The sequence below is a fragment of the Triticum dicoccoides genome, chromosome 7B (genome assembly GCF_002162155.2).
Source record: "Triticum dicoccoides isolate Atlit2015 ecotype Zavitan chromosome 7B, WEW_v2.0, whole genome shotgun sequence".
NCBI classification, from domain to species: Eukaryota; Viridiplantae; Streptophyta; class Magnoliopsida; order Poales; family Poaceae; genus Triticum; species Triticum dicoccoides.
Genome location: NC_041393.1, coordinates 647,056,573 through 647,069,908, shown reverse-complemented (window position 1 = coordinate 647,069,908; position 13,336 = coordinate 647,056,573). Strand labels below are relative to the sequence as shown.

General features: G+C 51.1%; 1 protein-coding gene across 1 annotated transcript; it reads left to right on the top strand.

Moving 5' to 3' along the window:
- Window positions 1-925: 925 nt before the first annotated feature.
- Window positions 926-2,712, top strand: LOC119340667. Its single transcript, XM_037612589.1, has 2 exons — window positions 926-1,081; window positions 1,151-2,712. Exons 1-2 carry the CDS (start codon window positions 998-1,000, stop codon window positions 1,502-1,504), a joined length of 438 nt encoding a protein of 145 aa, XP_037468486.1. The 5' UTR covers window positions 926-997; the 3' UTR covers window positions 1,505-2,712.
- The last annotated feature ends 10,624 nt before the right edge of the window (window positions 2,713-13,336 follow it).

The window sequence follows — 13,336 nt, the reverse complement described above, 5'->3', positions numbered from 1 at the left end:
GCCTGCCAGCCAACATCAATGGCGGTATCTCCTTCTTCTGCTCGGATGAGAGGCTGCCCCAAATTGCTTTAGAGCTTGATGAGGCCACATCGGGCGTGGTGCGACAAGGAGGATGGATGCGGTTATGACTGGGGCTGGAGTTTAAAATAGTCAGCAAATGGCAGGGCAAGCGACGAGGGGGTTAATGGCGGGTCGTAGACGAACATACGTGTGGCGCCGGAGTAGGTTCCTCGGCACCCACGCATCTTTAATGTAGGGAGGCGGAATGACGATCTATCATTTGAACGTGGAGGAGTCGTGTGCTCCGGAAAACGGCATGGGTAACACTCTCCACCAGCGCCGCTTCCGCTCTGAGCCGGCATGAATGCATTACCGATGCTCTGGAACGACGCTGACCACTTCGGGTGGGAAGGGACGTGGGCAAGGGTGGGTTTTTCGGGTGGGCCATGGTAGACAGAATCGAGCATGACAGTGGTCTGGACACCCGTAAATCCCACATTTTGTTTTAGGATTGCGGCAGAAAGTAAGTCCGGACCGGTCGGCAGATCGACACATGCCCGTGTTGGCTGGCGAAACACGGCCGCACCATGCTGTCTGGACGGTTGCAGGCATTTTAAGGATCGGTGTTGGAGATGCCCTTGCATACTCTTTGAGAGTTTAATAATTCATATAAAGTATTTTATAAATTATCAAAAGATTTGAATTCTAATGATTTTGATTATGTAGTTTTTTTAATTGAAAGGTTTGATTTGGAGATTATATTTCATTCCAATAATTTTCTTGCACTATTAAGTATTGGCCTAAACGCAAGAAATATTATAAAAACAATGTTGGGGCTAAGTAGAAGCCACGTAACACCATCAGGTCGTCACGTGTGTACCTCCACCGCTATCTTATCCATTCGTCTCCACCCACCGAGATTCATCTGCATCCAGCTCCATTCTCTAGCTCCATCCCTCTTTCTCATCCCCGTGCTTCCACAAATATGCAGCGCTAGATGTGCAAAGTCGCTGGCATCCCCCCGTTCCACCGGAGCGAGCGCCGCCACCGGGTCTCGTCCCCTCCGCTCCCTCTCCCCTGTGTGTGTGCGCGCGCGCGTCTCTCTCTCTCTCTCTCTCTCTCTCTCTCTCATCTCGTTCTATGCTTGCAGGCCGTCGGCGCACGCCCCGGCCACGGTGCGGTCGCGGCAGACCTTCAGCTGGATCTGCACCTCGCACAGCTTGCATGCCGGCGTCCTCTTCCACTCCTTCCCCTTGGACGGCCACCCTCAGGTTCTCCGACGAGATCCGCGTGTGACGCGCCGCGTGATGGAGACATCGACATCAGGGGTCTCTCCCTCCCGTCCGCGTCAAGGCCGGAGGGGACTGCCGGCGGCGGACAGCAAGCGAGCGAGCGTACGATGGCCGCCCTCGCCGTCGGGATGGCTCGCTGCAGCGGCATCCTCCTCATCCTGATTCTCTCCGTCGGGATGGCCTCAGAGTCCGCGCTGGTGGGCGACAGGTGAGCCACGGGCTCGCTGTCGTGGTGCGGCGCTGGGATGCATTGCGCCTCCTGCTCCCCACTCGCCGGGAGCCCCTGCTACGCCACCCTGTGCACCCCGTTCGCCGCGGCGGCCTCCAACACTGCCGGTGCGGTCAGAAACAGTCTAGATGCTTTATTATTTACTAAAACAGGGAGTGCGGGTTGATATCATTTAAACCGAGGGGCCTTTTTGAAAAACTGCCACGACGACGGACGACAGAAACCCAATTCTCTTTATTTATTATATATATATATATAATATAATATAATATATAAATATAAAATATATATATATTAGGTAAAGATAAAGATAAAGATATATATATATATATAGACGTATAATCAATACAGCGAATACTGCATTGCCAAATTATCTCTCAACAGGGGACAAGGAAGAAACGGACGAGGGAAGCAGAGAGAACGAACAGTTTCCGTTCCCGCTCCGTTTGCACTTTGGAAATCGAAGAAAAGAGTCGGTGTTTACTTCCAATCCGGACCCAAGAATTTGTTTTTACTTCTTTTCTTCCATAATTCCATGATCCGAAGTAGTAGTTCCCTTTTTTTAACATCACCGAAGTAGTAGTTCCTCGTGTCATCATGTGGCCAATTTGTATTCTTATCCAGTAGTCATCCAGAGGTTAACGGGAAGCTCTCTTTCTCTTCCTCGGCTCGGTTTCTGTTTCTTTCTTTCCTCCTACTCCAAGGCTGCGACGGCCCCGGCTTCCTTCTCAAGACAGACGGCGGCTCATGACCGACCCCATATAAGTAGGCACGACCCCACGACCTCCTGGCCACCATAGCAACACAGGCAGCGACAACTTCTTCACGCACGCAAGTTTTCGATCAACCGATCTCAGTTTTCGGGACCTGATGGAGAACAAGGGAGCGGCAGCGGCGGTGCCGGAGAAGGAGGCGGCGCAGGCGCCAGCGTCGTCGTACTTCAAGAGGACGGTGGAGCTGGCCAAAGACCAGTACCGGCAGCTCGAGGCGCCGGCGAAGGAGCACTGGGCGAGCATGAAGAACAAGGTCAGCTCCGTGCTCGGCGAGCCCTTCTTCGGCGGATCCAAGGGTGACTCCAGCAGCAGCACGCCGCCGTCCGCCGAGTCGCGGTAGATCATCATCGTCATCTAGATAGCCTAAAATACATTATATCGTTCCATATTACCATACATATGAGGCATCAGTAATTTAGTTGGGTCTTGTTTCTCTCTGAGCACTTACAAATCTCGGCATTATCAGTCTGCAGATGTCTTTTTTTTAGTTTAGAGTTGTGAATCTACGCTCTAAACTTTTGAATACTACTCCTTTGCAACAACAGTACAAACGAGTAAAGTGGAAATTAAATCAAACGAGCGATGCTATCTTATGTATTAGTTCAATCTTGGGACGGTTGTTACCCGTTTTGCTCAGGTAGTTATCCTGCCTCATGGTAAGGGGAACAGGATTTCTGAAATCAAAATTCTACAAAAGGCGCCGGGGGACAGGCACAAAGTCAGATCGGTCAAACTCAGCACCGTAGGATTGTTTTCACATGGGCCGTTCGATCACTATCCTCAAGTGTGTGATGGTACGCACAGGAAAAAAACTGGCTTTCGTTACCATGCGGCTCCACCCGTCGTGTGCAGCGTGCGTCCCCTCCTAGACACCTCGCTGTCACACTCACAGTTATTGCCCCCGTTGCAGCCATGGCAGCGCCAACCGTCACCGATGGCAACACCGTGCCTTCTCATCTGTGCCAACACTCGCGACCCCGGCTTTCTATGCCTTCAGCAAAAAACGATGCCAGCTTCGCAAGTGCCGGTCTCTGCCTCCGCTCTCTTTTTTTCTTTAAAAAAAAGAAGAAAAGCCCACGGCCTTTGAATTAGAATGATGCATGCAGCCAATTTATTAACCAAAAATACACATACAAATTTAAAGGTCCCGTGGTTGCAGCTCCACGACATGCATGTCGTAGCCGGTCACAGTCTAGCATGCTAGCGTCTCGCAGCTTCCCCGGCCGCAACCTTCTGAGCACCCCCGACCATCACCGTTGCAGCGCATGGTACCCGTCCATGTAGCACCTCGGGAGCCTTTGCAGTTTGTGTGCGGGAGATGAGGGTGCGCGGGGGACGATAAGCATGCGAATTTGAGAGGGAGAGGGTGTCGCCTTCTTCTCCGCCCCATGGTGGCTCACCCTAGCAGCATGCATCAGCTATCGGTTGTTGGCTGCTGCAGCAGCGCCGCCCCTACACCCAACGGGTCGAAGTGTTGAGGGAAGAGATGGTGACTTTGGTGAGGTGCCACAGAGATGGGCGAGTGTAAATTGCAAAAAAACACCGCAATTGGAGGCCTTAATTCACAAAACTGCCACCATTTGGTTTCTTTTAAAAAAACGCCAACATTGGGGTGACAGTTTTCAAAAAAATGTTGATGCAGTGATTTATGGCGTTTGGGTGGATTTCTGATCGGTGGGGCCCGTTGTCAGGCGCCACGTGGTCGAGGCGAGACGGCGCCCGTGACATGCCGTTAGACGACTTCGATCAAAATCTAGGCATGCCGAACCCTAGCACCAACTTCCCCCAAAGCACGTCTCGCCCGACTACCCACATGGTGTAGAAGGATGGTGGCGGTTTTGTGAATTAGGATCCCCAATTATGATGGTCTTTTGCAATTTACTAGATGAAGGAGAAAAACGCTTGCAATGACAACATCATGGGCTAGATGGAGAAGGATTCGTTGCGAGAGGATAAGGATATGTGGGGAGTGCACGATCTCGTACATCGTGCGACGGGCGCACGCCGAGAGCGGTCACCCGTTCTTCATCATTTCCCTTTACTAAATCAAAATTATGATTCTTAAGGCACTGATTTTGGATTAATTTTTCTTATTGGCGAGTAAAGAAATTAGAAGAATTATGAAAATGAGTAAAAACGGAAGATTTTTTTTTTTGCGGGGAACGGAAGATAAAAATCAGTTGCTAAATGAATCACAATTTGTTGAATATTATTTATGAGAGCGAAAACGACATACGGACCGGCACAAAACAACGATAGTTAGAGGATAAGAAGATTCAGGGGGAATAGCAAGATGCGGGTTCCCTAATTCATCATAACATAGACCAAGCAGCTGCTCAAAGGCAGCAACAGATGTTCTCACAAATGGCAGATAAAGAGTTTCAGACACATGAGTACATGACAGACTTCACATAACCAATGAGAAGACGAGAGAAGGCCACCAAGACTGGAGCCCCGAAAACTACAGCCTGCATGTGTAATATTCACTCCTATACTATGCAACTGGAGTCAAAACAAGAGCAAGCATTCAAACAAATAATCGATTCTGACCAACAGTCATCGCATATGACATAAATACAAGAAATTTTAGTGCATCACTTGTTCATATTCGATTGATTGGAACCGGGGCGACCCATCTATATTCGACTGTGTTACGAACTGAACATCTATGATGAGGAGAAAGGGTCATAGAACCTGGGTATGACAATTCAGCTTATCAAGAAATAAGAAGGTTCAGGTTCACATATTTCATAACAAACTGCTAAAAGGCAGGATTGCAGAGTTTGAGTGAAAACACGACATAATGAACTCTGGCATAACAAGAGACGATGGAGAAGCTGACAGATTTGCAAATCAAACTACCAAAGCACAAAGAACTCACTGCCGCCACGAAGGCGTAGCACCAGGTGGAGAGTAGACTCCTTCTGAATGTTGTAATCTGCCAGAGTGCGACCATCCTCGAGCTGCTTACCAGCGAAGATCAGGCGCTGCTTGTTAGACAAACTAGGGTTTGGAACAATGCTCGATGCCTTTGGTGGGCACGGCTGTCATATATTTATAAGAGGTAACCGTACAAATACCGGTTATGTTACAACATGTATATCTACTATATACTTAGTCTAACACCCTCCCTCAATCTTAACTATGTCCTAAAACACTCAGAATGTTAAGATTGCGTCAACATCCTTCAAAAGAAGGCAAGGGCAAGGGTTTAGTGAAAATGTCAGCAAGCTGATCCTTAGAAGGAACAAACTTGATCTGAAGAAGCTTCTGAGCAACACGTTCCCTCACAAAGTGATAGTCAACTTCAATGTGCTTCGTTCGGGCATGAAACACTGGATTGGATGAAAGATATGTAGCACCGATGTTATCACACCAAAGGACAGGTGGCTGAGTGGGAGAGACCTTCAACTCCCGAAGCAACGACTGCACCCACATGATCTCAGCTGTGGCATTAGCAACCGCCTTGTACTCAGCTTCGGTACTACTCCGAGATACCGTAGCTTGCTTGCGAGCTTGCCAGGCGATCAAGTTAGGTCCAAAGAACACATCATGTCCCCCCGTGGATCGCCTGTCATCAGGACTACCAGCCCAGTCGGCATCAGAAAATGCAGAGATCAGTCCAGAAGGCGCCGACTGAAGATGAAGACCATAAGAACCAGTGTGACGAACATAGCGCAAGATGCGCTTAACAGTTGACCAGTGAGAATCACGCGGCGCATGAAGATACTGGCACACTCGGTTTACTGCAAACGATATGTCTGGTCGAGTGATAAGCAAGTACTGCAACCCACCAACAATGTTGCGGTACTCAGTGGCATCCTCAGGAGAGAGCAAGTCACCAGCAAGAGCGGTCAGTTTGTCTCTGACAGACATGGAAGTCGTAGCAGGCTTGCACTGCAACATACCTGCACGACGTAGGAGGTCCTGGGAGTACTTCTTCTGAGTAAGGGTCAAACCACCATCAGAAGGATGAACTTCCAGACCCAGAAAATAAGGCAGTCTGCCAAGATCCTTAACAACAAAGTCAGCACCAAGAGAGGACACAAGCCGATCCGTAGCAGCAACGGACGAACTAACAAGGATGATGTCATCAACATAGACCAGAATATACATAGTCACCTCCGGTCGCTGAAAGATAAACAAAGACGTGTCTGCTGCAGAAGGCACAAACCCATGAGCACGAAGAGCAGTGCCAAGACGTGTATGCCACGCACGAGGGGCCTGTTTCAGTCCATATAGGGCTTTGTCAAGACTACACAAATGATGTGGCTGAGCAGGATCAACAAAACCAGGTGGCTGACGCATATAAACCTCTTCCTCCAGAACTCCATGGAGGAAAGCATTCTGAACGTCAAGCTGTCGAAGTGACCATCCTCGAGTAACAGCCAAGGAAAGAAGAACACGAATAGTGGTTGGTTTAATAACAGGACTGAATGTGTCTGCATAATCAATGCCATACCGTTGTTTGAAACCCTTGGCAACCAGACGTGCCTTGTATCTCTCAATGGAACCATCAGCATGTTTCTTCACCTTGAAGACCCATTTAGAGTCAATGACATTGACACCAGATGGATGTGGAACCAAGCGCCAAGTGTTGTTTCATTGAAGTGCATGAATCTCCTCCTCCATTGCAGCACGCCAGTGTGGAATACCAAGTGCTGCCTGAAAATGTCGTGGTTCAGTCGTAGGGTCAGCCTCAGTATGCGCCATACAGGCTGCAAGCCACGCAACAGTGCCATCAGTGCGCTTCTTCGGTTGGAAGATGCCACTCTTGCTGCGAGTATGAGGACGCAGGACGACAGGCGGAGGTGGCGGTGGAGCAGGCACCATAGAGGAACCACTGTCCATCAGCGGCGAAGAAGACGCGGCTGGGGTGGTCGGCGAAGACAAGCCGGAAGATGATGACCCAGGCGATGCAACACTTGGCGAGGCTGTCTGCCCAGGCTACAGCGCCGCAGGTGCTGCTGGCCCATGGGGCAGCGCCGCGGGATCGGCCAGCCCAGGCGGCAATGCTGCGGGGGCAGCCGGCCCAGGCAGCAGCGAGGCCACGTCCCCAGGTGACCCAGGCGACAGCGCCAATGAATCGGCCGGCCCAGGTGGCAACAAGACCACGGACACAGGCGACGTGGGTGCCTTGTCAAGTCCACTTGCATGCCCCATGCACTCGTGGTCGACGTCGTGAACAACCTGCGTGGCAGTAGGCACAGCCGACGTAGTGGCGGCTAGCTCAGGTGAGGCCGCATGATCATCCTCAAGAAGCTCAAGTCGTGCACCTCGTCCAGTCCCTGCACCATGGTTAGGCAACAACATAGGAGAATATGCAGCATCCACAAATTGAGCAGGCAAAACTGGAAAAGAGTGCAACTCGGTGACGGGGGTATCAGTGGATGATGTGAATGTGGAAAAAGGGAAGACAGTCTCATCGAACACAACGTCACAGGAAATGTAAACGCGGTTCGTCGGTATATGGAGACACTTGTAACCTTTGTGGAGAGGACTGTACCCAAGGAATACACACTTTTTTGATCGATACTCAAGTTTATGCTTGTTGTATGGACGAAGATGTGGCCAACACGCACAACCGAACACTTTGAGGAAGGAGTAATCTGGAGTTTCATGAAGCAACACCTCGAGGGGAGACTTCATGTGAAGAAGTCGTGTGGGAGTCCTGTTTATCAAAAAACAAGCAGTAACAAAAGCATCGCTCCAGAACCGGAAAGGAACAGAGGCATGTGCAAGAAGTGTTAGACCAGTTTCAACGATGTGACGGTGCTTGCGCTCAGCTGCACCGTTCTGCTGATGTGTATGAGGACAAGACACATGGTGTGAGATGCCAAACTTCTGGAAGAAGGTGTTGAGATTACGGTATTCACCCCCCCCCCCGGTCAGATTGAACATTGATAATTTTGTGCTTAAGTAAGCGCTCAACATGTGCTTGAAATTGCAGAAAAACATGAAACACATCCGATTTGTGCTTAATAAGATAAATCCAAGTAAAGCGACTGAAAGCATCTATGAAACTGATATAATAGTTGTGATCACTGACAGAGGTTTGGGCATAGCCCCACACATCTGAAAACACAAGTTCGAGAGGAGCCTTGACAACACGACTCGATACAGAAAAAGGCAACTGATGACTTTTGCCTTGTTGACAGGCATCACACACTAAAAACTCCTTATTACTCGACTCAACGGGAAGACTATGACGATGAAGCACATGGCGCACAATGGGAGTGGCAGGATGGCCAAGGCGAGAGTGCCACTGTGACGATGACACCCGAACACCACTGAAAACTTGAGGAACTCGTGCATGGGCTCGGGGCACATCAAGTGCATATAATCCATCGCGAGCTCGACCACTAAGTAGAACTTCCCTCATGTCTCGGTCCTTAGCAAAAAAAATGAAAAGGGTGAAACTCAACAAACACATTGTTGTCACGAGTTAATTTAGGAACCGAGAGTAAACTACGTGTGACGGAAGGAACACGAAGGACATCAAGAAGACGCAAGGTTTTAGTGGTACGTGAAAGAAGAGATGCCTGACCAACATGTGAGATGGGCATACCTGATCCATTGGCAGTGCGGACCTGATCATGACCGGTGTAGGCCTGGCGAGTGGCCAGCTTGTCAAGCTGGCTCGTCAAGTGGTCCGTGGCACCTGTGTCCATGTACCATGCAGGGTCCACGAATACGAAGGAGTGAACCCAGGCTCCTGTGTAGCAAGGGCAGCCTGCTTCTCGTTACCTTTCCCATTGTTCCCAATGCCAAGGCAATCACGTTTAAAGCGACGATGACAGCGAGACGCCAAGTGCCCCTCAATGCCGCAAAGTTGACACTCAACTCCACCACCACAGGCCTTGCAGTGTAGCCGCTTGCGGCCAGTCGGAGGAGGAGGCGAGGCGAGTGGACGGGGCTGGTTACCCGTGGACGGCGCTTTCTGCTTGACACCACGGGCACCCCCGCGGAGAGCAGCATTGGCAGACGGGCCCTCTGTATAGACGCCAACGGAGCGGCGGGCAGCAAGCCGCTGTTCGGTGTTGAGGAGGCACGCGTAGAGGTCGCGAGGCGGCATCGGCGTGTCACGTCCATTGATGTTTTCAACAAGAGAATCATAGTTCTCATCAAGCCCATTGAGAATGAACGAAGTAAACTCCTCATCACGGAGAGGCTTCCCAATATACGACAGTGTATCAGCTAGACTTTTGACCTTGTTGAAGAAGGCCGTGACAGAGAGATCATGTTTCTTGACCTCACCCAGCTGGTTACGAATGGCAGATGAACGGGCCAGCGACTGCGAGGAGAAGCTGGAATCGAGTGTAGCCCATGCATCTCTCGACGTCGTGGCAAAGACCACCATGCCAGCCACGGAAGGAGTGAGCGAGGACTGAATAGCACCCAGAATAGCCTGATCCTGAGCAATCCATCGACGATGAGCAGGGTTGGTCACCATGACGGAGCCACCAGTGGCCGAGGGTACCGGAACTGTGGCCGGGGGACACGACAGCGTACCGTCGACATACCCCTCAAGGTAGTGACTACGCATCAGCGGCAACACCTGAGCGCGCCACAGGAGGTAGTTATCAGCAGAGAGCTTCACCGTTACCAGATGAGCGAAGTGGAACGGTCCTGGTTCAGCCACCGGTGCGGAGAGCTGCGAGTCGTACGTCAGAGGAGCGTTGTACGGAGTCAGCGCATCACCCGGCGGGGACACGCGGTAGTGTTGGTGATGACCGTGGGGCGCCAGAGGTGGGACACCGTAGGGCTGCAGCGGCGCGACGTTCAGCACAGGGGCAGCGTAGGGCGCGCCGTACGACGCCTCGTAGGGCACCGCGGAGGACGAGGCATACGGTACCGGCGCAGCGTACGGCGGCGGCGACGGCGTGACGTACGGCGGCGGATAGGGCCCGCCGTAGGGCGCTTGGACGGGAGAACCAGGAGGACTGGAGACCGGCGGCGCAGCATGCTGAGTCCCACAGTAGTGTGCTAGGGACGGATCGCAAGTCCCGCCGTAGTACGCCTGGGATGCATCGCGAGCCCCGCCGTATGCATCGCGGGCGATCGGGGGCATCTGCATGCGATCGAAGGAAGCAGCTGGCAGGGGCGCGTCACGGGCGAACGGGGGCGCGAGCGCAGGCGATCGAGGCGCTAGCGATTGGGGCGCGGGCGGGCGCGAAGCGCTCGGACGGGCCCAGGCGAGCGGTGCAGAAGCCATGAACGGCGAGTCCATTGCTAGGGTTGACGGAGGCGGCACGGCGGCGGAAGCCGGCGCGGCGGCGGCAGAGGAAGCGGAAGCACGGCGCGGATCGAACGCGTCGTCTGATACCATGTTAGACAAACTAGGGTTTGGAACAATGCTCGATGCCCTTGGTGGGCACGGCTGTCATATATTTATAAGAGGTAACCGTACAAATACCGGTTATGTTACAACACGTATATCTACTATATACTTAGTCTAACACTGCTGGTCCGGGGGATACCCTCTTGTCCTGGATCTTAGCTTTCACGTTGTCGATTGTGTCAGAAGACTCAACCTCAAGGGTGATGGTCTTGCCAGTCAGGGTCTTGACGAAGATCTGCATGCCACCACGAAGGCGGAGCACCAGATGCAATGTGGATTCCTTCTGGATATTGTAATCAGCAAGGGTGTGTCCATCCTCAAGCTGCTTGCCTGCAAAGATCAAGCGCTGCTGGTCCGGGGGGGTGCCCTCCTTATCCTGAATCTTCGCCGTCACATTGTCGATTGTGTCTGAAGACTCAACCTCCAGGGTAATGGTCTTGCCGGTCAAGGTCTTGACAAATATCTGCATGCCACCACGGAGACGGAGAACCAAGTGCAGAGTGGATTCTTTTTGGATGTTGTAATCAGCAAGAGTGCGTCCATCCTCAAGTTGCTTGCCGGCAAAGATCAACCGCTGCTGGTCTGGGGGGATGCCCTCTTTGTCCTGGATCTTCGCTTTGACATTATCGATCGTGTCGGAAGACTCAACCTCGAGGGTGATGGTCTTGCCGGTGAGGGTCTTCACAAAGATTTGCATGCCACCCCTGAGCCTGAGCACCAGATGGAGGGTGGATTCCTTCTGGATATTGTAATCAGCAAGTGTTCGCCCATCCTCAAGCTGCTTGCCAGCAAAGATGAGCCGCTGCTGATCCGGTGGGATTTACATTGTCAATCGTGTCAGATGACTCAACCTCAAGCGTGATGGTCTTGCCAGTGAGGGTCTTCACAAAGATCTGCATCTGCAAACAAAAGTGGAAATAAGTAGCCTAGTTAGACATGCATATGAACAGATCAATAAATTTATGAAACAAAGACTCTGATAATCTAAATCTGGTAATAGATATGCATACAGGGCAACTTGAAACCATGCATGCTAAATCACCAAGTTAAAAGTGTAAGAACAGATGAACAAAGCAATGAAACACTGCAATCTTATACGTTTCTGATAGATAGTAAATATGATAAATAAAAACCTCAGAGCAAACAAGAACAGAAGCATATCTAACTCTTATGATCTACTCCCTCAGTCCCAAAATAACTGTCTCAACTTCAGTTTATAGAAATTATTACTCTTGAAACAATGAGGCACTTATTTGAGACCGAGGGAGTAGTATTTCCAGTTTATATAAATTAATACTTACAAAGCAAGATAAGTCAGCATGGTAGGGTTGTATATGAAGAGACAAACAGAGTCACAAAACAGTTAAATGAGATTGTCTAAATCTTACGATAAAAAATTCTGCAGCTGAATGTTACAAATAAAATCAGCACAGGAACCATGTATAGACGTGTGTATGAGTACATCGAAGACGGACTGGAAGAGAATAACCTAACCGTTGGATTAACTTCCAATTTAAATTAAGCAGATTTTTATAACAAGCCGATCTAACTGCAGCTCAAGGCAAACAACAGATGCTGAATTAAGTGCAAAATTGCAGAAAGAGTAAAGCAGATATTGAATAACAATGAGGCAGATCATGAACCAGAGGAGGAATAATCAGATGCATCAATAAACAAGAATCTACAACAGTATGCCCAGCACTAATCGATGAAAGTATCCAATCAACAACTCTAGTTCAACTCTAGATAACCATCACGGGACAGCAATTTCCTTAGATTGGAATCTAGACCAAAAAAATTGATCAGGAGCGCATACACCAACAACAGCTCGATGTTTTATTAATCTACTGGCATATTATGAACAAAAACATGAACGTGGGTACACCAAATTCCACCAAGCTACACGGATCTACGGAAATTGCTGTTGCTTCTACGAGCTCATTCTCTCATCGCGTTGACCAAGTCAACGGATCGCACATATGCAAAATCCAGATAGCTTGGGGGAAAGGGGGAATCGATAGCGGGCGCATACCTTGACGCAGAGAGAGGATCGCGAGAGCTAAGGATCGATTGCTTTGGGCGTGTTTGGATGGGTGGCTCGCACCTGGCTCGCATCTCGGATGCAAAATAGCCCATGTTTGGTTTGCTGCATGGCCTCCTTAGCCTGGCCCAGGCGATGCAAAAATAGGCCTCTCAGCCAGGCTGAGAGGAACGCAGGATCCGAGCGTTTCTCTCGTGCAGGCTCGTCCTTGCCTGTTCGCCTCGCTCTCAACCCCATCGTCTCCTATCTTCTTCCCACCGACGCCGCCGCCCTCGCCATAGGACGCCGCCACCGGCCCTCCTCCCCGCTCTCGTCGGCGCTCCTCCCCGCCCTCGCCGGAGGACGACGTAGCCGGCGCTCCTCCACGCCCTCGCCGGAGGACGACAACATCAGGGTCCACCACCGCCGAACTCTGCCATCGGCCCGCGCACGCGCGCATGCCTACGAGCTCGCCGGACCTCGCCACGCCGCCCGCCACGGGCGGAGAGGAAGAAGGGGGATCAGGGAGAGGGGAGCACCTGCGCGCCCAGGGCCGGTCCTGAGATTTTGGGGGCCCGGGGCGGAAACGAAACTCGGGGCCCGAGATTTTGGGGGCCCGGGGCGGAAACGAAACTCGGGGCCCCTTAACGTAAACATCATGACAATGACACAAATTAACAT